The 20,083-nt window shown below is 36.8% G+C and overlaps 4 protein-coding genes across 6 annotated transcripts; 3 read left to right on the top strand and 1 right to left on the bottom strand.

Moving 5' to 3' along the window:
- Positions 1–542: 542 nt before the first annotated feature.
- LOC120479523 (phenazine biosynthesis-like domain-containing protein) lies at positions 543–3,392 on the top strand. The gene is made up of 9 exons (XM_039672103.2): positions 543–702; positions 1,130–1,226; positions 1,314–1,412; positions 1,499–1,608; positions 1,717–1,746; positions 1,831–1,919; positions 2,407–2,582; positions 2,761–2,823; positions 3,020–3,392. The coding sequence occupies exons 1-9, from the start codon at positions 619–621 to the stop codon at positions 3,130–3,132; spliced, it is 861 nt and encodes a 286-aa protein (XP_039528037.2). The 5' UTR covers positions 543–618; the 3' UTR covers positions 3,133–3,392.
- A 135-nt stretch (positions 3,393–3,527) lies between these two features.
- LOC120479524 (phenazine biosynthesis-like domain-containing protein) lies at positions 3,528–6,678 on the top strand. Of its 2 annotated transcripts, none has more exons than XM_039672105.2 (9): positions 3,528–4,182; positions 4,288–4,384; positions 4,462–4,560; positions 4,647–4,756; positions 4,879–4,908; positions 4,990–5,078; positions 5,699–5,874; positions 6,059–6,116; positions 6,317–6,678. In XM_039672105.2, the coding sequence occupies exons 1-9, from the start codon at positions 4,099–4,101 to the stop codon at positions 6,366–6,368; spliced, it is 795 nt and encodes a 264-aa protein (XP_039528039.1). In that variant the 5' UTR covers positions 3,528–4,098; the 3' UTR covers positions 6,369–6,678. The 2 variants fall into 2 exon arrangements, with proteins under 2 accessions (XP_039528039.1, XP_039528038.1); XM_039672104.2 differs by having other exon boundaries at positions 6,059–6,121.
- A 106-nt stretch (positions 6,679–6,784) lies between these two features.
- Positions 6,785–9,767, top strand: LOC120479526 (phenazine biosynthesis-like domain-containing protein). Its single transcript, XM_039672106.2, has 9 exons — positions 6,785–7,707; positions 7,813–7,909; positions 7,997–8,095; positions 8,181–8,290; positions 8,408–8,437; positions 8,509–8,597; positions 9,023–9,198; positions 9,352–9,414; positions 9,575–9,767. The coding sequence occupies exons 1-9, from the start codon at positions 7,624–7,626 to the stop codon at positions 9,685–9,687; spliced, it is 861 nt and encodes a 286-aa protein (XP_039528040.2). The 5' UTR covers positions 6,785–7,623; the 3' UTR covers positions 9,688–9,767.
- A 388-nt stretch (positions 9,768–10,155) lies between these two features.
- Positions 10,156–20,032, bottom strand: dna2 (DNA replication helicase/nuclease 2). Of its 2 annotated transcripts, none has more exons than XM_039672095.2 (23): positions 19,728–20,032; positions 19,549–19,596; positions 17,832–18,781; positions 17,574–17,747; positions 17,294–17,477; positions 16,908–17,056; positions 16,603–16,734; positions 16,259–16,487; positions 16,057–16,174; positions 15,281–15,437; positions 14,991–15,182; positions 14,332–14,562; positions 14,130–14,246; positions 13,926–14,035; positions 13,664–13,773; positions 13,277–13,498; positions 12,482–12,675; positions 12,221–12,310; positions 11,769–11,976; positions 11,397–11,486; positions 11,127–11,309; positions 10,828–10,974; positions 10,156–10,686 (listed from the first exon to the last, which is right to left on the bottom strand). In XM_039672095.2, exons 1-23 carry the CDS (start codon positions 19,755–19,757, stop codon positions 10,633–10,635), a joined length of 4,119 nt encoding a protein of 1,372 aa, XP_039528029.2. In that variant the 5' UTR covers positions 19,758–20,032; the 3' UTR covers positions 10,156–10,632. The 2 variants fall into 2 exon arrangements, with proteins under 2 accessions (XP_039528029.2, XP_088973103.1); XM_089116977.1 differs by having other exon boundaries at positions 17,844–18,781.
- Positions 20,033–20,083: the final 51 nt, after the last annotated feature.

Genomic DNA, 20,083 nt, shown 5'->3' with positions numbered 1-20,083 from the left:
TCGAACGCTCCAGACTCATACTAAAGCCATGTGTACTACCGCGAGAGATTCTGCAGCTCTATACAAACAAATACAGCTGAGGAAAGTAAAGAAAGCCAGTTAAACTAATTCCACTTAGATTATATCAATTAAATATACGTCATGAATGTCCATTAACACAACAATGCAGAGAAAATAAATAAAATGTAATAACGCAAATAAACGCAAATGTAGGCTATCAGGAAGCATGTAACCACTCAACCATGTAAAATTGTTTATTATGAAAAAAATTATTCATTATAGACATCCAGAAATATTAATATTGAAACTGACTGGAATTATAATACATTTGCACTTTATATTAAATGTCTTTAATTAACATTTAAATTGAGTAAAAATGTTAGATGTTTTACGCTGTATAGTGGTAAATTACTAACATAGTTTAGTCTACATTTTATTGTTTTTAATGAGCTTTAACACCCAATGATATGAATAAATCACCTCAAAGAAACATTCTGAAATCTAATGCCTGTAACTTTAAAATGGGATGTTTACACTACTGGGGTCAAAGTCTCAGCAAGCCGATGGACTATGAATTTCTAAACGTGCAAAAGTCTGCCTTTGAGACAGCTGCAACAAATGGAAATTCCTATATTTACTGTTGATGCTTTTACTAATGTACCTTTCAAAGGTAATCCTGCAGCAGTATGTCTTCTTGAGCATGTAAGTATTACACTATCACAAGATATTTTTGTTTTCTTTTCCCAAACTAGTGTCTTACCATTTAAATGATAATAAATGATAATGATAATGATAGATAAAATATCTGTAACACTTTACATTTAGGTTTCATTGTTAACATTAGTTATGTACATTAACAAACTAATAATGAACAATATTAGAGCATTTATTAATCTAATGTTAATCATAACATTTACTAATACATTTTTGAGATCAAAAGTTGTGTCTGCTAACAACGCACTGTGAATTAATATGAACAAGAACATTTTAATTATCTAACAATAATAAATGCTGTAAAATACATAGCTAATTGTCATTTAATGCAGTAACTAATGTTAGCTAATTAGACATTATTGTAAAGTGTTACCAAAATATATAAGAATATGAAATATATTTGTAATACATATAGGAGCTGCAAGATGAGCTTTATCAAAGCATTGCTGCTGAAATGAATTTATCAGAGACTGCTTTCATCACAAGACTGAATTCGATGGATTTTTCCTCAGGTATTCTCCTGTATTCTGCAACTGAGATGCATGTTGAAATACTCAAACAACTCTCGTTTACATTTTGAATTTGATGTATTTTGAAAGGTGTAAAATTTGGGTTACGCTGGTTTACCCCCAAAACTGAGGTTGCACTTTGTGGACATGCAACACTGGCCTCAGCAGCAGTGCTCTTTTACATTAAAAGTAAGAAACGCTCGTATTGACATTAATCTTTGACCAAAAAAACAATGAACTGATGACCGTTCTAAAAGCACAATACCATCACACAGAGAATATCAACCCTGTTGTGGTGTTTGAGACGATGAGTGGGGATCTTAAGGTGCGCCAGCATGAAGAATCTCTAATAATGGACTTCCCCTTAAACAAACCAAAGCCCCAGGTATGACCAAAAGACACCTCGAGGACCCTTTCTTCAATAATGTAGATTCTCATGATCAATTAGATGCTCTTGGTCTAAATTTATAGTTTTTTTATTTTTAATTTGCAGGACCAACATGAATTCAAGGATCTGTTGAAAGTACGTTTTCCTGGGCGTAATTTAGTATCATATTAGGTTTCGGATATAACATAGGAAGAAACAAGCATTTATGTTCATTTTCAGGCTACTGTTGGAGACTTACCCATTCAGGATGTGTGCTACTGTCCAACAACAAAGAAACTAATGATTCGTCTTGCTGACACATGCGACAGGTACTGCTGGACATTCTCAGGCATTTCTGAAATAACAAGAAAGAAAATAAGATCGATACAGGGGTGTGGTGTACAAATACATTGTGGATGAATATTGGGGGGTGAGGGTATTCTTCTTTCTTGCTTTGATTATATATAAATACAACCAAGTATAAATACGAACAACCTGGGACAAGAACTTGTATGTTGGTAACATTCTCCAAAAATATCTGTAAGTACTGTATGTTAAGTTTTTGCATCTAAAAATTCAGCTGTGAACCTTGAAGAGTTCTATAATTTGCATAACATAAACTGAATTAAGTAGCTCGAAAACTACTTTAACACTATGAAACATTTTAAATAACCCGTATGTGCTATTAGGCAATCATTTAAAGGCTTCCTTAAAATTGAGTCAAGAACTCTATTCTTTGTTTCTATATTGAACCCCAACAATGAACCTTTTCTTCTAAGAGTGTCTGCAAAGTTGGTGACTGTTTGTTGTTGGCAGATCTAAACTTACATCCTTGAGGCCTGAAGCAGAAGCTCTGCTCAAAAACGAATCTACTGGGAAGCTTAAAGGCGTCATTGTTACAATGAAAGGAGCTCCGACCATACAGCCTGGATATGACTTCTATTCTCGTTACTTTGCCCCTTGGTTTGGCATCCCAGAAGATCCAGTCACTGGTGAGCTGCAATTATCAACATAGGTCTCTAATTTCAAAACCTACAATACAGAAATATGTAGAAGTTTCCACATGTGAATGTAAAGCCATGAACACTAATGGATATGTACAATGACAGCTAGTCATCATAATGTCATATGAATTTGATTAATTAAAAGACTAATCATTCTTCTTAAAAGGGTCTGCACACACAGTACTTGCTGGCTACTGGTCTGAAAAGCTGAATAAAAAGAAAATGTTGGGTAATGGTCTTTTTTCCCTTTACTGTACTAGAATACAAATCAGAATCCACATTAAAATGAAGCTGATAATGTCACTAGTCCACATAAATGTTTTAAGTTAATTAATGGTTTTCTCAAAAAGCTTGAATAAAATGAATAAAATACTGTATTTTTCCTCACAATAAAGTACTTATCCCTTCGATATTTGTTTTTCCAGCCTACCAGTGCTCCAGTCGTGGAGGGGAACTGGAGCTGGAGCTCAGGGATGACGGTCGACTCAACATCAGCGGTCGGGCGCAGATCATTCTTCAGGGAACACTTAAAATCTAGACGACTTACTCAATCTACTTTTTGAATCTTTGAATAGTTCAATGGAATCATGTTAATTTCCTTTCTTAATGAAGAGCTTCAAACTCATGTTTTTTCACCTAGGTAAATATGGCCCAAATTTTAATAAATTGAGATTAGGAGACTAAATAAAATTTTGTAAACATTCTACTATCAGATTAAAAATTATAAGTCTGTAAAATCAAAAGAATGTTTAAATCATTTTTATTGCAAAATATTAATAAAATTGTCTGTTGGGCAAAGTATGGATCAGACATTAGGTCCATAATGAAATGATAGCATTACGCAGTTGCTGCGGATTTGTCGGCTGCAAGTCCATGATATAAATCTCCCGTTCCACCACATCCCAAGATGCTCCATTGGTTTGAGATCTGGTGACTGTGGAGGCCATGATTTGAGCTTTGTGAAGGCACATTTTTCTGCTTGAAGTAGCCATCAGAAGATGGGAACACTGGTCATAAAGGGAATTGACATGATCAACAACAATAGGCTGTGGCACCAACCAACAGTAGCATGAACCATTGATACAAGGCATGATGGATCCATGGTTTCATGTTGGTAAAGCCGAATTCTGACCCTACCATCTGAATGTTGCAGCAGAAATCAAGAATCAGACCAAGCAATATTTTTCCAGTCTTCTATCATTTAATTTTGTAGGCGTAATGATCACTGAGATTGCACATTCTGACAGGACTAAAAATCACTGAGAGGCTCTGGTAATAATTACTTTACCTGTCCCTACCTCTCCATGTTAAACTAATCCCGTCTGAATAGGGCTTATAGAGTGAAAAGTTAATCTAAAAAGAAATTTTGAAATCTCAATTCTGTACCTTTAACCTGAGCTGTTATATAAGGTTCAAAGTCTAACTTGATTTCAAACACTGCTCTAAGATTAGAACACCTAAAAGGTACGAGAAAAAAACCCAGAGCGCTGAAGAGCTGTAATCAATGGACATTCCAATATTTACTGTTGATGCTTTTACCAATGTACCTTTCAAAGGTAATCCTGCCGCAGTATGTCTTATGGAGAATGTAAGTATTATTCTATCACAAGACTATAGATTAGTTATTCATGCTAATAAAATGTAAATGTGTTTATGCAAAATGTTATAAAATGTTTCTCTGTAATACATATAGGAGCTGCAAGATGAGCTTTATCAAAGCATTGCCGCTGAAATGAATTTATCAGAGACTGCTTTCATCACAAGACTGAATTCGATGGATTTTTCCTCAGGTATTCTGCAGCTGAGATGAATGTTGAAATAATCAACCAACTCTCATTTACATTTTGAATTTGATGCATTTTGAAAGGTGTAAAGTTTGGGTTACGCTGGTTTACCCCCACAACTGAGGTTGCACTTTGTGGACATGCAACACTGGCCTCAGCAGCAGTGCTCTTTTACATTAAAAGTAAGAAACGCTCATATTGACATTAATCTTTGACCAAAAAAACAATGGACTGATGACCGTTCTAAAAGCACAATACAATCACACAGAGAATATCAACCCTGTTGTGGTGTTTGAGACTATGAGTGGGGATCTTAAGGTGCGCCAGCATGAAGAATCTCTAATAATGGACTTCCCCTTAAACAAACCAAAGCCCCAGGTATGACCAAAAGACACCTCGTGGACCCTTTCTTCAATAAAACTAATGACGATTCTCATGATAATTCAAATAGTTGCTCTTGGGCTAAATTTACAGATTTTTTATTTTATTTTATTTTGCAGGACCAACATGAATTCAAGAATCTGTTGAAAGTACGTTTTCCAGGGTGTAATTTCGCATCATATTTTTCCAATATAACATAAGGAGAAACAAACTTTTATGTTCATTTTCAGGCTACTGTTGGAGACTTACCCATTCAGGATGTGTGCTACTGTCCGAAAACATGGAATCTAATGATTTGTCTTGCTGACACATGCGACAGGTACTGCTGGACATTCTCAGGCATTTCTGAAAATAACAATAAAGAAAATAAGACTGATGATGGCATTGTATTTGTTAGATTAGATGATTAGTCAAGAGAGAACTAGAGGACGATCAGCTCAAAGCAAAATTAAATCAAAGCAAACAGCTTTGGAACAGAAAAGAGATAATCTATTGAAAATTGAATGTCAAGCACACTTTAAAAAATGAAAGCAATGATCAACTAGAGACAACATGTTGGTAACATTCTCTAAAAATAAGTTAAGTTTTTGTATCTAAAATTTCTACTGTATATAGAACCCTTGAATGGTTCAGCCAAGTGCTTCATATAGAGCCTTTTAAGGGTTCAAATTATGGGATAATTTTATGGATTATTTTGCTGTATTTAAATTGTATGAATTAAGCAGCTTGTGAACATATTTTTTTCAGTAGAGTTTTTTTTTTATACCTGTATCAAGTATAATTCAATTATTTAAGACATTTCTTCTTATATAAAATCTTTTTGGCATAAAGTCTTTCTTAAAATGGAGTCAAGAACTCTATTCTTTAGTTCTATATTGAACCCCAATGAACCTTTTCTTCTAAGAGTGTCTGCAAGGTTGGTGACTTTGTTGTTGGCAGATCAAAACTTACATCTTTGAGGCCTGAAGCAGAAGCTCTGCTGAAAAACGAATCTACTGGGAAGCTTAAAGGCGTCATTGTTACAATGAAAGGAGCGCCGACCGTACAGCCTGGATATGACTTCTATTCCCGTTACTTTGCCCCTTGGTATGGAGTGCCTGAAGATCCAGTCTGTGGTGAGTTAAAATGATCAACACAGGTCTTTAAATTCAAAACCAACAATACATGTGGAAAAATATGTAGAAGTTTCCACATGTGAATGTAAAGCCATGAACACTAATGGATATGTACAATGACAAGTAGTCATCATAATGTCATATGAATTTGATTGATTAAAAGACTAATCATTCTTTTTTAAAGGGTCTGCACACACAGTTCTTGCTGGCTACTGGTCTGAAAAGCTGAATAAAAAGAAAATGTTGGGTAATGGTCTTTTTTTTTCCCTTTACTGTACTAGAATACAAATCAGAAACCACATTAAAATGAAGCTGATAATGTCACTAGTCCACATAAATGTTTTAAGTTAATGGTTTTCTCAAAAAGCTTGAATAAAATGCATAAAATACTGTATTTTTCCTCACAATAAAGTTCTTCTGTCTTCTATATTTGTTTTTCCAGCCTACCAGTGCTCCAGTCGTGGAGGGGAACTGGAGCTGGAGCTCAGGGATGACGGTCGACTCAACATCAGCGGTCGGGCGCAGATCATTCTTCGGGGAACACTTAAAATCTAGACTTGCTCAATCTACTTTTTGAATCTGTGAATAGTTTAATGGAATCATGTTAATTTTGTATTTCTAAACAAAGAGCAGCAAACTGATTTTTCACTTAGTGGGTGAATATGCCCAAATGTTTTATAAATTGAGATCAGGGGACTAAATCATTTTTTTGTAAACATCTGATTAAAAACTAGAAGTCTGAAATCCAAATGAATATTTCATTAATTTATAATTAAATATAAATAAAGTTGTCTTTTGGGCAGAGTAAGGCTAGATCTTCGGTTATTTCAATCAAGGATGGGCCACACACACAGGCCGCTTTATTAGGTACACTTGCTGGTGCCAGGTTAGACCCATTGTGTCTTCAGAAATCTTTGTGGCATAAATTCAACAAGATGCTGGAAACATTTCTCAGAGATTTTGGTCCGAAAATGCCTTGTTGATGTCAGAGTTCAGAGGAGAATGGTCAGACTGGTTCAAGCTGATAGAAAGCCAACAGTAACTCAAATAACCACTCGTTACAACCAAGGTATGCAGAAGAGCATCTCTGAACTCACAACATGTCGAACCTTTAAGCAGATGGGCTACTGCAGCAGAAGACCACACCGGGTGACACTCCTGTTAGTTAAGAACAGGCTACAATTCACACAGGCTCACCAAAATTGGACAATAGAAGATTGGAAAAGCATTGTCTGCTGGTGTGAATCTAGATTTCTGCTGCGACATTCAGATAGTAGGGTCATAATTTGGTGTATATAACATAAAAGCATGGATCCAACCTGCCTTGTATCAAACCTGCCTTGTATCAATGGCTACTGTTGGTGGTGTAATGGTGTTGGGGAATTAGTTCACTCCACTCAAATGGCCTCCATAGTCAATAGATCTCAATCCAATAGAGCACTTTGGATGTGGTGGAACAAGAGATTCGCATCATGGATGTGCAGCCGACAAATCTGCAGCAATTGTGATGCTATCATGTCATTATGGACCTGTCTGTGTGCATCTGAAAACGACAGACAAAGATAGAGTTTTAAGGATATTATAACAGTGAAAAGTCCATCTAGAAAAACATTTTGAAATCTCAAGTCTGTACCTTTAACCTGAGCTGTTATATCAAAAGGTTCAAAGTCTAACTTGATTTCAAACACTGCTCTTAGAACACCTAAAAGGTACGAGAGAAAACCCCAGAGCGCTGAAGAGCTGTAATCAATGGACATTCCAATATTTACTGTTGATGCTTTTACCAATGAACCTTTCAAAGGTAATCCTGCCGCAGTATGTCTTATGGAGAATGTAAGTATTACACTATCACAAGACTACAGATTAGTTATTCATGGTAATAAAATGTAAATGTATATATGCAAAACGTTATAAAATGTTTCTCTGTAATACATTTAGGAGCTGCAAGATGAGCTTTATCAAAGCATTGCCGCTGAAATGAATTTATCAGAGACTGCTTTCATCACAAGACTGAATTCGATGGATTTTTCCTCAGGTATTCTCCTGTATTCTGCAGCTGAGATGCATGTTGAAATACTCAAACAACTCACATTTACATTTTGAATTTGGTGTATTTTGAAAGGTGTAAAGTTTGGGTTACGCTGGTTTAGCACTAAAACTGAGGTTGCACTTTGTGGACATGCAACCCTGGCCTCAGCAGCAGTGCTCTTTTACATTAAAAGTAAGAAACGCACATCCTGACATATATTTTTAACCAAAAAACAATGGACTGATGACCGTTCTAAAAGCACAAAACTATCACACAGAGAATATCAACCCTGTTGTGGTGTTTGAGACGATGAGTGGGGATCTTAAGGTGCGCCAGCATGAAGAATCTCTAATAATGGACTTCCCCTTAAACAAACCAAAGCCCCAGGTATGACCAAAAGACACCTCGAGGACCCTTTCTTCAATAAAACTAAAATGGACTCTTTTGATCAATCAAGTAGTTGCTTTTGTTCCACATGTGACATTTTAAATGCTTTATTTGCAGGACCAACATGAAATCAAGGATCTTTTGAAGGTAACGCTGGCAGTTAGTATTTCTGTTTTTAGTAAGACACAAGCAGAACATATTTTGACTTTTCTTTTCAGGCTGCTGTTGGAGACTTACCCATTCAGGATGTGTGCTACTGCCCATCCACAAAGAAACTAATAATTCGTCTAGCTGACACATGCGACAGGTACTGCTGGAAATTTCTGAAACTAACAAAGAAACTTTTTGGTGATGGCCTTGTATTTGTGTACATGAGCATTGAATGTGAAAACAGAGAAAAATCAGTAACGCTTCCTTTTACAGTCCAGTTACCCATGTAAATACTATGTACTTATTTTAGTAACTACAATTACTGGGTAATAACTAGTGCCTACCCCTAAACCTACCCCTCTTCCATGTACTTACAGTACCTTATATTAGCCAGTACTTTCTAGGTAAGTACACTGTAAGTATTGTACTGTAAAAGGAAGCGTTACCGAAAAATCAATCTATTTAAAATTCTATGTGAAGTAAATTTTAAATGTTTTAGGTCAGAGGAAAAAAAAGATCTATCTACAGTTTACAAAACCGTATGCTAAACATTCTGCATTGTTAATTCTTCATTGTTGGCAGGTCTGATCTAATCTCTTTGAGGCCAGAGGCAGAGACTCTTCTGAGAAATGAGACCACTGGTAAAATTAAAAGTCTCATCGTTACATTGAAAGGACTACAGACCACTCAGTCTAGATATGACTTTTACTCCCGTGTCTTCGCACCCTGGGTTGGTGTCCCTGAAGATCCAGTCACTGGTGAGCAGAACATTCAAAAGCCATTTGAATTAAAAACGTGTACTATGTAAACTCAAAAATATTACTAAACCATCATGATGGGCTTCACTGGACATAGAGAAATCATTGCTTACTGGCAATCATCAATGTATCACACAACTTTATTTCTAAAAGGGTCTGCACATACAGTCCTTGCTGGCTATTGGTCTGAGAAGCTGGAGAAAAAGAAAATGATGGGTAACAGCCTCCTTTTCCATCAGTGCATCATGTCATCACATACACTGGAATGAAAATAAATATATCAATGAACAAGGATGAGTAACTGTAAAGTTCTGCTTCCATTAACAAAACAAGCTTGAATAAGACATTAATCTTTGCTATGTTTTTTTTCCCCTAGCTTACCAGTGTTCCAGTCGTGGTGGTCAGGTAAAGCTGCAGATAAGAGATGACGGTCGACTGGACATCATTGGTCAGGCGCAGATCATTCTTCAGGGAACTTTTAAAATCTAAACAATCTTGCATAACCAATTCATTGAATTTGTGGATAGTTTTGATAGAAATTAAGTGCATTTAATTTTCACTTTATATTATTAATGTAAGGGTACAATACCTTCCGCCACAGATTCATATCTCAAGCCAACAGTTTAACAGTTGAGCCCAAGCCTCCGTTACTAAATAAATACTAGAATCAACTGAACAGTGTTCAAAAAATGCTGGGCAATCATTGAACTTTAAGTGACCCAACAAGAGTGATTATTGATAGGCTGTCTGCAAAAAAAAAACAAACAAAAAAAACAATCACATTTTAAAGAAGAAAAATAAATCATCCACTGACTTTCAAAGCTGCTACATGGAAACGCCTTAATGTAGTGGAGTGAAAAGTACAATATTTGTCTTTAAAATGTAGTTAGTCATAAGTTTCAAGAAAAAAATAACACTTAAGTACAGATACTAAAAAAGTGTACTTAAGTATAGAACAAGTAAATGTCCCTACTTTGTTACTTACCTTTGATGTTATTTATATAAAATATGACTTATTGAAAAATAATTCAGGGGACAGGGGACGTAGAATAGAATGTAATAATTTTTATTAAACAAAGTCTTTAAATTCTTAAAACAGGAGAAATAACATTAAACAAGTACAAATATGTATAAATGCACATACACAAAACAGTTATGACACTACATAGATAAAACTGTAATTGATGTAAAAAACATATGATATGAGGTAGGAATTTTTTGAGTGAAGATAATTGTAATTATGTAAGCATGTACTAAGGCCTGTCAATACTGCTGATTCTATATTAAATTTGGCATCTATCATTAAAACAAAATAAAAGTTGTCAACAGTTATTTGAAGCTTATGTGTACCATTTCACTTAAATGTTTCAAGTAATTTTTTCACAGCATTATCTTTGTGTCATACACCAAGTATCAGAAGGGTTTTTGTTTTTATCACAAGTAGATTCCAGGTAGTGCCTCATGGGCGGCAGGAGGTAGCTGGAAGATGTAACTTAAATTAAGGAGAATTTCGTAAATGCAGTTTTACCAAAGAAGTTGTTATGTGAATTTCAATGAAAGAGTGACAAAAAGTGACATCAAAAGACTGAATAAACCAGCACTGAGAGTAAATGCAGCTGTAAAGGATATCATATCTTCCTGTTGAAGGTGACGGAGTAGCTTCTCAAGTGGCGCGTACCGGCGAAGGGTGGAGGCCGAGCCTAGCATGAGGAGCTTATGTTTGGCTCTAGTGATGGCCACATTCAGTCTACGCCAGTCTTGGAGCAACTCTCCCAACTGAAAAATTATTAGACATCTCAGAATAATGAAAAAGATCTTCGCTAATCACCCCAGCCACAGATTATACTTAAAGACCATCATACCATTCAGCACTTACATGAACAGATAATTGATTTAATGGTAAAATCATTTCTTTAAAATTCACTTACGTTGCCCTCAGGGTTGCTTCTAACAAAGGACACAATGATGACACTCTTGTCACGTCCTTGGTATTTGTCCACAGTGTTGACTTCCAGAGCTTTAAAGGCGTCTCCCTGTAGCAGACTGGAGATGGCTTTCAGCTGTTGCCGATATGGAGCAATGACCCCAATATCAGACGCTCTGCATCCAGCCTACGACACATTTAAAATGACCATTTCATTTCAAGTATTACGTAAAAAAACAAAAAAAATAAAATGCTACTAATGGGATGTTCGGACCTTGAGCAGCAAAGTGACAAGGGCTTGTACCAAGATGGCTTCCGTGTGATTGCTGATTCCACTTTTCTCCACAGTCTCATGGGCGGGAACCTGAAGAAAGGTACAGCACATAAGGATAAGGTAAGAAAAGAACATTTAGGATTCCATAATAGGCAAAATGAGATAAAGTCTAAAGCCCTGTTCACACTGCCGGCTGCATGTAACTAGCCTCTGTAATGTGAAGTTGCTCTAATGTTTTTGGTAGACTGCACTCTGGACATATCTTTAGAAAACATATCTTTATATACATTGCCAGTAAAACTAAGATATTCTAATTTGACTTGGTTACTGCATGCAAAAAAAAAAGAAGAAAAGAAAGTAAGACTGACTGACCTCAGAGGTGTCCAGGAAACAGACAGGACTATTGGGCTCCAGTGCAGCCAGGACCCAATCACAGTACTGTGGCTGACACACATACAGCTCCAGTTCCTTCTCAACCTGAGCTCTTCTGGGCAGCTGCAGCACTGCGCTTGCCGTCCTTTCAGAACCACACTCCAGTCGGCCCTCGTACATCAGAGCATTGCTCAGGGACATGATCGCACTGCAGGACACACAACAAGTCTAAGAGATGCACAGCTGGAGCTGGTGGTTGTGAATATTCACACAAGTGTATCAGAGAACTCACCTACTAGTATAATACTTGATTTTTGAAATGGCTTTATTAGAGATATTTAATATTAAAAAAGGATTAGTCTGAATCTTTAACCCCCCATTTTGTTTTTTAATTTGCCATTTAACAAATCACATATATACAGTCTGAATGTCTGACTGGTGTAAATCCCCACCTGTTCATTCGATATTGCACATTCAGCTGAACAACTGCATCACTGTGGTGCTCCAGACGCTTAAACAAACTCTCATCCATGCCCAAGGTCCTGAGTAAAAAAAAAAAAGACAAAGGTTTGTGGTCAAATAATAGGGAGTAATAATATGGTGATGGTTTAACTTGGCTAGTTTTGGGAGCTTCATATTTGTGATTAAAACAAGCTGTATTCAACGATGCAAAACAACAAAAGTTCATCTGAACGCAGACAAAAGTGTACTACCTGGCTTCAGCATTCTGCACAATAGGAGGAAGCTGTTGGTGGTCTCCCACCAGGACAAAACGCTGGGCGTAGAACAGCGGTCCCAAACATACAGGTTGACTGATCTGAGACGCCTCATCCACGATGCAGAAGTCAAAGCGTCTGCGGCTGAAAATTGGGTGCTTCACACCCATACAGGTGGTGGCCACGATAAGCTACAAGAAATATTACAGTGATATTTAAATAAAATAATTTGCATATTTGTACATTTTCCCATTATCCTTCACGTCACATACACTACAATTACAAATTTTGGGGTCAGACAAGGAAGTGCAGATTTTAGCTATTTAAATTGATCAAAAGTGACAGTAAAGACATTTATAATGATACAAATGATTTCTATTACAAATAAATGCTGTTCTTAACTTTCTATTCATTAGAAAAAAGAATCGTTTTACATAAAAACATTTGTTATTATTATTTATGTTGAAAACAGCTGTGCTTCTTAATATGTTTGAGCACCAAATCAGCATATTAGAATGATTTCTGAAGGATCATGTGACACTGAAGACTAGAGTAATGATGCTGAAAATTCAGTTGTGCCATCACAGGAATAAATTACATTTTGAAATATATAAATTGTAATATTTAAAATTGTAATAATATTTTAACTGTATTTTTGATCAAATAAATGGCACCTTGGTGAGCATAAGAGACTTTTAAAATGTATTGAAAATCTTATAGACACCACACTTTTGAACTGTAATGTATGGGTTATATACTGTACAAGACTGAGAGGATTTTAATATGTATTACTTCTTTACTGTACAGTTGTTCCAGCTCTTCTAGTGTCTGCATGCCACTGGCGCGACATGACTCCTCTGTGAAGGGCAGGATGTCATGGTGCACTTTTTGAGTACGACCCAGTCGAAGGAAGCCGATCTTAAACTTCTTCAGTTTCAGGAGGATGTTGTCCACAGCAGAGTGGGTGTAGCTAGTCAGAAGAACACTAAATCCACAAGCATGGAGTATCCGAACCTATAAAACAAGGAAGTGCAAAATAAATGTCAGATTAATATTCCTTTGTTCACAAATAGAAACCACTAGCACACAGTAAGTTTCATTCTACACGTCAGAAAAAAAATGCTTACATTTATTCACTGAATATGAAATCAATTCATAAATAAGCCCTTATGCTCTTACCAGTGTACAAATGGTGGTAGTTTTCCCAGTACCTGGCATTCCCACAATAAGCGTGTAATCTCTGGACAGTAGCACTTTTTTCATGGCTTGTTTCTGGGGTTTATTGAGTCCTGAGAGGCAAAATATGATTAAAACACATCATGTAGGAGCAGAGATGCTCTATTATTATACAAAAGAACACATCAAGGGCATGTTTGAAAGCAGCTCACTGCAGAAAGATTGAAATTATGCTTTACTGAGCGAAGGCAGTGTATGAACACACCTTTGAGAATGTTGGCCACAGTGTCCTTGGCATCTCGTGGCAAAACACTGCTGAGGCTGTCAATGAACTGGGGAGGCCTAAATTCCACAATCAACTCCCTCAATCTTTCACTGCATAACAATGTACACATTGAGCTTTTCGTTTAGATTAAAAAAAACCCACCACATTTTAAGAGACAAAACAAAAAGAAAATGATGATCAGACCTGGTTGGAGTGTTTTCCATTAACATAGATAGGTTTCCTAGATGAGTGCTAAGACCGCCAGCACCTTCATCCTGGTCCAGTCGGAAAACTGTGTTTGAGGAATACTTAGAGAGGTTCCTGAAATTATAGGCGTGTGAAATTAAGCTTTGAACGCTTCAGATTTAGGTCAGATGAATTACAAAATGATCAGCAAGATACTTACTTGTCCAAAGAGCAAGTCAATCCACTGACTGTTATTTCTGTGACGTATCCTGAGGCCAGGCCTATAAGCACAGAGTCCTGATCACTGACCACAATCCTGTCGCCCACTATTAGCCCAGTGAGAGTCTGCTCGCCTTCTTTCCTTTCAAAGCTGTGTTTATATACACCATCAGATAGGATGCTGACGCCTCCAGCTAACCGCATGTTACCCGCACAGCCACCACTTTTCTCCCTGAATGAACAACATAACAATAGGGACATCCATTAAGGACAAATGCATTCAATTAACTCAAACACACAGTGTTAATCTAAAATGCATGAAAAAAGAAACTGTTTCAAACTCAAATAAAACATAAAACTATTGGAATGAAGAAAATTAAAGGAATGCTTCTGCCAAAAATGTATATTCTGTCATCATTTACTCCCCATGTCCCTCCAAAGAAAGTCAATTTCCCGGTACTCAATTTTTGAGTCTTCTGAAGAGACACAGTCAATTATGAACAAATATAATTTTGCCTTTTCTTCTACTTACCATATTTGTCATGATCTGAGTTATGTTCATATTTAATACAAAAATTAATAGAATCCTAAATTAAGCATGTTCATCACATTAAGTGATCGAACTTACAATGTACAACTCGTATTTTTTTAAAGACCCACCTCTGCTGGGAAGTCTGAAGCCAGATATTTCGCCGACCTCCTTTGTTCTCCATGGTGAGAGCCTCCAGCGTGCAGAGCAGCAGCCAGTGGCTGAAGTACTGGAGGTGCATCTGGCTGAGGTGCTCGCTCTCTGACTGCACAAATACCTGTGGACCTTCACTACAGCTCCCCACGGTATCTCTCTCCACAGCTCTACACAAATTATACATTTCAGCCAAAGCTCAATTGCATTAAAGAACTCTGTTTGACGTTGGCATGGAAAATGGCACATGTAGAGAGAGAAACAGTACCTGTTGTAAACTGCGCAGTTTCTTTTCTGAGGACAGTACTTGCAAGTCTGCTGGTCAGATACCATGGCAGGCAATGGGGCCATTTGACTTCCACCCTCCATCTTGATCAGATTGTTGCCGATGTGATGGGCCAAAGAGTTCCTTATTTTAATCAGCTCTGTGATGGAAAAAAATATTAATCAGTATAGTCATAAGTAGGATGTAAGCTTATAAGATTATTATAAGCTACACCAGCTCTAATTTATAACATTTTTATCAAAAAACTTGATTTAAAGGGATATTTCACCCAACTATGAAAGTTGTCATTCATTATTCACCCTCATATCACAAGCCCATTTCATTTTTAACACACAAATGAAGATATATTTGATTAAATCTGTGGGATTTCTGTCCCTCCATTGAAACTCAATTCCCTCAATTTTCATGCTTCAAAAAGCTCGTAAAGACATACTAAACATAATCCAAATGAAACGAGGCATTTAATATAAGCCTTCTGATGAGACATTATCACTTTTAATGATTAAAAGATTAAATTTAGCTAAATTGGATGCTTGATCCACTAGAACCAATTTGGTTTGTTTATGCATATCGTGAAAAGCATGTTTGAGCTTCCACAAGGACCAATGAGGCTTTAGGACAGAAATCTCACAGGTTTCATCAAATATCTTCATTTGTTTTTTTTTAAAGATGAATGAAATTATTATGGGTTTGGAACAACATGAGGGTGGGTAAATGATAACATAATATAGATATAAACTATATTTAAAAAAAAAAACCTCTTCTGTCCATGTGGTTGCCCACAACAGGATGTAGACTGCCAGTCTTCAAATAGACGAGGAATCCTGCCTCTGGATCACAACGTCTAGCTGAGCTCATCAATGTGTAAAGAATTACCTAGAATGCAAATAAAATGTCTGTAATAAGAAGTGATTTTCGTACATGTAACATTTCTAAAGCAGTTTCTGAAGCATTTTGTACCTGACTGCGATGCTCAATGGAGTTGGACTCCTTGCCGGTTTTCAGCTCCAGTGGCACAATCCTTTCTATGGGCTTTCTGCCTCTCCGGTGAATCCTGACGCCAGCTGTGACATCTATCTTCCCCTTCAGGCCAAAACTCGGACACCAGATGTTCTCCTCGATGTCCACAAAATCTGTGACTGTCATGCTACAGGCTGCATCTTGCTTGCTCAGAGCCCCATCACTAGGGCTGAAGGTAAATAAAACACACAAACCATTAAGTTCATCCATAATATCAATCTGTACAAACCAGAAAATGCTGGGCTTGCTCTTAATGGCTTGTTTGAAGAACTATATACACTCACAGTTTCAGAGTGAGCTCCTTTTGACCAGCCTGTGGTGAAGTGTGAAGGTAGTGTTTTGCCCACTCAGATAAAGAGGGAAGATATTCTTCAACTTCCTGTCTCATGTCAGCCTGAGTCAGCTGTAGACTGTACCTAATAAAACCAAGCACAAGACTTTTCACAATACTTTTAAGGCACTGACATAATATCAGGAGCTTCATTACTGTGGTCAAATGCTGTATTACCATGATATAGTAAAGATGTACACAACAGGTCCTTAGGTTGTGCCTCTAAACATGGAATTTATGTTGCATGATAGCCCTTACATTTGTCCAAGGTAGTTGGGGTTTCTTAGGGCATCTGAGGCAAATGTCTGTATCCTCTCTGGAGAGAAATCCGAGGACATGGCTGCTTTTTGGAAGATATCATGGACTATGGTACCATTTAGCATCTGCTTAGATCCACCATCAAATCCCTGCTTAAAAAAAACACACAAGATTTTTGATTATTTGAAGCATTAAAATGCTCTCTAAAAAACAATTAGCATCATAATTTAAGGGAAAGAGTTTTTCTCAGGATTATTTGATCAGTAGAAAGTTCAGACGAGAATTTATTTGAAACATTTATCTTTTGTAAAATTATAAATGTAATTTACTTTTGATCAACTGAATGTGCATTAGTGAGGCACATTCACAACATTCAATTTCCGCACCTTAAACATCTCTCCCAGCACCCCTCTCCTCATACAGCGAATACTGCTGGCAATGCTGGTCCCAGATATCAGCAGGTCAGGCAGCAGAACCAGAAAACCAGAGTCTCTGTCAATCGTCCACAAGCCAGAAACACTCCTCCCTTCCAAGTGAATGATGTCCCCCACAGCAACCGGAGAACTCTCCCTTTAGAAAAAAAGGTTGAAAAGTTCAAGAACTAAGACAGTCAAAAAGAAAGAACTCTCTTAAGAATCTTTCTAATAGTCAAGTAACATTTTGTACCAGCCATCTTTGAGAACACAAGTCTCTGTGGACTGTGTCGTCTTTGAGCAGGTGATGGTTAAGTGTTTCTCTGTGCCACTTCGTGACGAAGTGACGTCTTGTACATCCAGCACCCAGTATCGGTTATGAACACCAGAGGCCAGTGTGACATGCTCTGGTATGCCTTTGATTTTTCTAAAAGTCAAGGAAAAATGTAATGTTCAGTTTTAATACACAAAAATCATGTAAATATAAATAGGCTGAATAAAATATTCATACTCATGACTGAACTTCTTGGGTTTTGGCGCCTCAGATTTTTGCTCCATGCCATCATCAAACCACTCATCCATCAAATCAGTAAAATCATCCTCAAAAGGGGCTGGCGAAGTCTTTCCATCAATTTTTTCTTTCACTTGAAGCTCAGCAGTACTCAATGGCCTCTTCTTAGTAATAGGACAGTTGAGAAAAGTCTCTTTTTCTTCAGTAGACCCATTTTTTATCCATGAACTATAAGACATCACAAGATCTAAGTCATTTGTTCCAGAAACCGCACCCATGCCTATCTCCGGCTTCACTTTATGAGCAAGTGAATTCTCTTTCTCTTTCTCACAGGTACTAAAGGTCAGCTGATTAGAGGATTTTTTTGAGAGCTTTGATAAACCATTTGTTTTTCCAATCGTTTTCACACAAGGCCCATTTGCCAGTCGGCTACTCTCAATACTAACAGACTCGGCTTTGATTTTTTTCTCAGGACTCTTATGAAACATAACAGAGAGCGTTCTCAAAGACTCATTTCGCTTAGTCTCTGGTAAGCTTGCGTCACACTCAGGTAGTTCCTGAACTTGCATGATCTTGGATCGCTTGGCACTCTGGATATTTTCTGAGCTGTGCAACAACCGCTTTACAGAGCCTGAGTGACTTAAGCCATTCTTAAGCTCAAAAGTGTCCTTTGACTCTGGACTGCTGCTGTTCCGTGGTTGCATCAGCTTACGTGCCATCAGGGTAGGTTTACCTCTGACACCTTTAGTATGTAGACCGCGGGACACGGGTGAGCGGTTCTCATATGAAATGTCGGAAGGGTTCTCGGTCCTCAGACTGTCAGGTGTCTCTGGAACAGCAGATGGGGTTGGGGAGCAGGGGACATTTTCATCGTCCACAAAACAAGTCTTCAATGAAACGGGGGATCCAGTAATTCCAGCTTCAAATCTTTTAGGTGACTTCAGAGAAACCTGAAAAAACAAAACAAAAATAAAAGGTATGGTTATCCACTATTTTTAATGTAAGAGCAGGCAAGGCCATTTTAAACTTGAAAGTGCAACAGTTGCTACATGTTTTTTTTTTTTTTTTTTTTAAATACAAAACAAATCATTAGGTTCTCACCATCAGGGTATTTAACAAACAACATGAATCCAAATAAGAATGCAAAATGAATTTAAAATTAAAGGACATCATAAATATATCTTAAATAAATTTAAGAGAGAGAGTTTTGGGGGCTTTTTAATTTTATAGATTCAAAATAAATTCAAGGGCTTTTTGGAAATTAACAGAAAAAGGGTTTGAGTCACTCCATTTACTATGAGGAATATAACATTTTTCTCATAAAAGAGTAATAATACACACCTTTCTTTTTAAAATGTTATCTTGATTTGAATGAACTGTAGATAGATTTAGGGCTAACTCGAAATTATTTTATTATGATTTTTAGAGCAACAAACTGGTAAGTTATTTATCATGTTGTTATTACTGTAATAAAACACACCATGTGTAGCATAAATAATTTGATCCCATTTTCTTTTATTATATTTAGACAAAATGAAATGAACGTGAATAGTGAATGAGGCTGTACTGTAAGTAATTAATTTCCTTTTATGTTATACAGAAGAAATAAAGTCGAAATAAAGTCATATGGTTTGGAACAACATAAAAGTGAGCAAATGAGAATTTTAACTATCAAAATAAGTTACCAAACAGCTAGATTAGTATTTGATGTACTTACCTTTGAGAGGAAAAAGGCAGAAATGTTTGACTGAACTCCATTGACCATCTAACGTTACAATAACAACAAAAATGTAAGTTATTAAAGTTACATGGATGACATTTAACAGTTATATCTAACGTTAGATAGCTAACGTTAAATGACCAACAAAACATCAGGTGTCACTATCAAATACTTACGGAAGATCTGCTGGATTTACACTTCATCATCGTAGACTGCAAACGAATAAAAGACTAAAAAAGATAGCTCTCCAGAGAAAACAATATCACGAAGCAGCTGTAAGTTAAACTTACGAAACTCTCACAAAACTGTGTCACTGATTTTAAAAATAGACACTGCTATAGCTCAAATCTAGCTCGTCCAGAAACAGATTTTCTCACACAGCAACGGTGTTCACATGTGATTTCACATAAAACAAAAAACAGCAGATTTCATGCGTAAATAACTTTTGCTGTATCCCTGCATTGTAAACACTGTCGAAATTCCCGCGTACAGTCGGTGAACAGATCGAGATCACATGAGAAGTCAAACGTTT

This window comes from Pimephales promelas, chromosome 11 (genome assembly GCF_988280905.1).
Source record: "Pimephales promelas chromosome 11, fPimPro1.hap1.1, whole genome shotgun sequence".
NCBI classification, from domain to species: Eukaryota; Metazoa; Chordata; class Actinopteri; order Cypriniformes; family Leuciscidae; genus Pimephales; species Pimephales promelas.
Note: the sequence above shows the minus strand (reverse complement) of the source record. Positions and strands in the feature narration are given on the sequence as shown.

What these genes read in the sequence shown, in the direction of transcription:
- LOC120479523 (XM_039672103.2), top strand. Translation starts at nt 619, where the DNA reads ATGGAAATTCCTATATTTACTGTTGATGCTTTTACTAATGTACCTTTC. An exon ending in TTCGATGGATTTTTCCTCAG is followed by an intron (nt 1,227 to 1,313) that starts GTATTCTCCTGT and finishes GTATTTTGAAAG; the next exon opens with GTGTAAAATTTGGGTTACGC. An exon ending in GAATAAAAAGAAAATGTTGG is followed by an intron (nt 2,824 to 3,019) that starts GTAATGGTCTTT and finishes TTGTTTTTCCAG; the next exon opens with CCTACCAGTGCTCCAGTCGT.
- LOC120479524 (XM_039672104.2), top strand. Translation starts at nt 4,099, where the DNA reads ATGGACATTCCAATATTTACTGTTGATGCTTTTACCAATGTACCTTTC. An exon ending in AGTGCTCTTTTACATTAAAA is followed by an intron (nt 4,561 to 4,646) that starts GTAAGAAACGCT and finishes ACAATCACACAG; the next exon opens with AGAATATCAACCCTGTTGTG. An exon ending in TAAACAAACCAAAGCCCCAG is followed by an intron (nt 4,757 to 4,878) that starts GTATGACCAAAA and finishes TTTATTTTGCAG; the next exon opens with GACCAACATGAATTCAAGAA.
- LOC120479526 (XM_039672106.2), top strand. Translation starts at nt 7,624, where the DNA reads ATGGACATTCCAATATTTACTGTTGATGCTTTTACCAATGAACCTTTC. An exon ending in TAAACAAACCAAAGCCCCAG is followed by an intron (nt 8,291 to 8,407) that starts GTATGACCAAAA and finishes CTTTATTTGCAG; the next exon opens with GACCAACATGAAATCAAGGA. An exon ending in CTAGCTGACACATGCGACAG is followed by an intron (nt 8,598 to 9,022) that starts GTACTGCTGGAA and finishes CATTGTTGGCAG; the next exon opens with GTCTGATCTAATCTCTTTGA.
- dna2 (XM_039672095.2), bottom strand. Translation starts at nt 19,757, where the DNA reads ATGATGAAGTGTAAATCCAGCAGATCTTCC. An exon ending in CAACCACATGGACAGAAGAG is followed by an intron (nt 15,438 to 16,056) that starts GTTTTTTTTTTT and finishes TTTCCATCACAG; the next exon opens with AGCTGATTAAAATAAGGAAC. An exon ending in GTTTCCTGGACACCTCTGAG is followed by an intron (nt 11,487 to 11,768) that starts GTCAGTCAGTCT and finishes ACCTTTCTTCAG; the next exon opens with GTTCCCGCCCATGAGACTGT.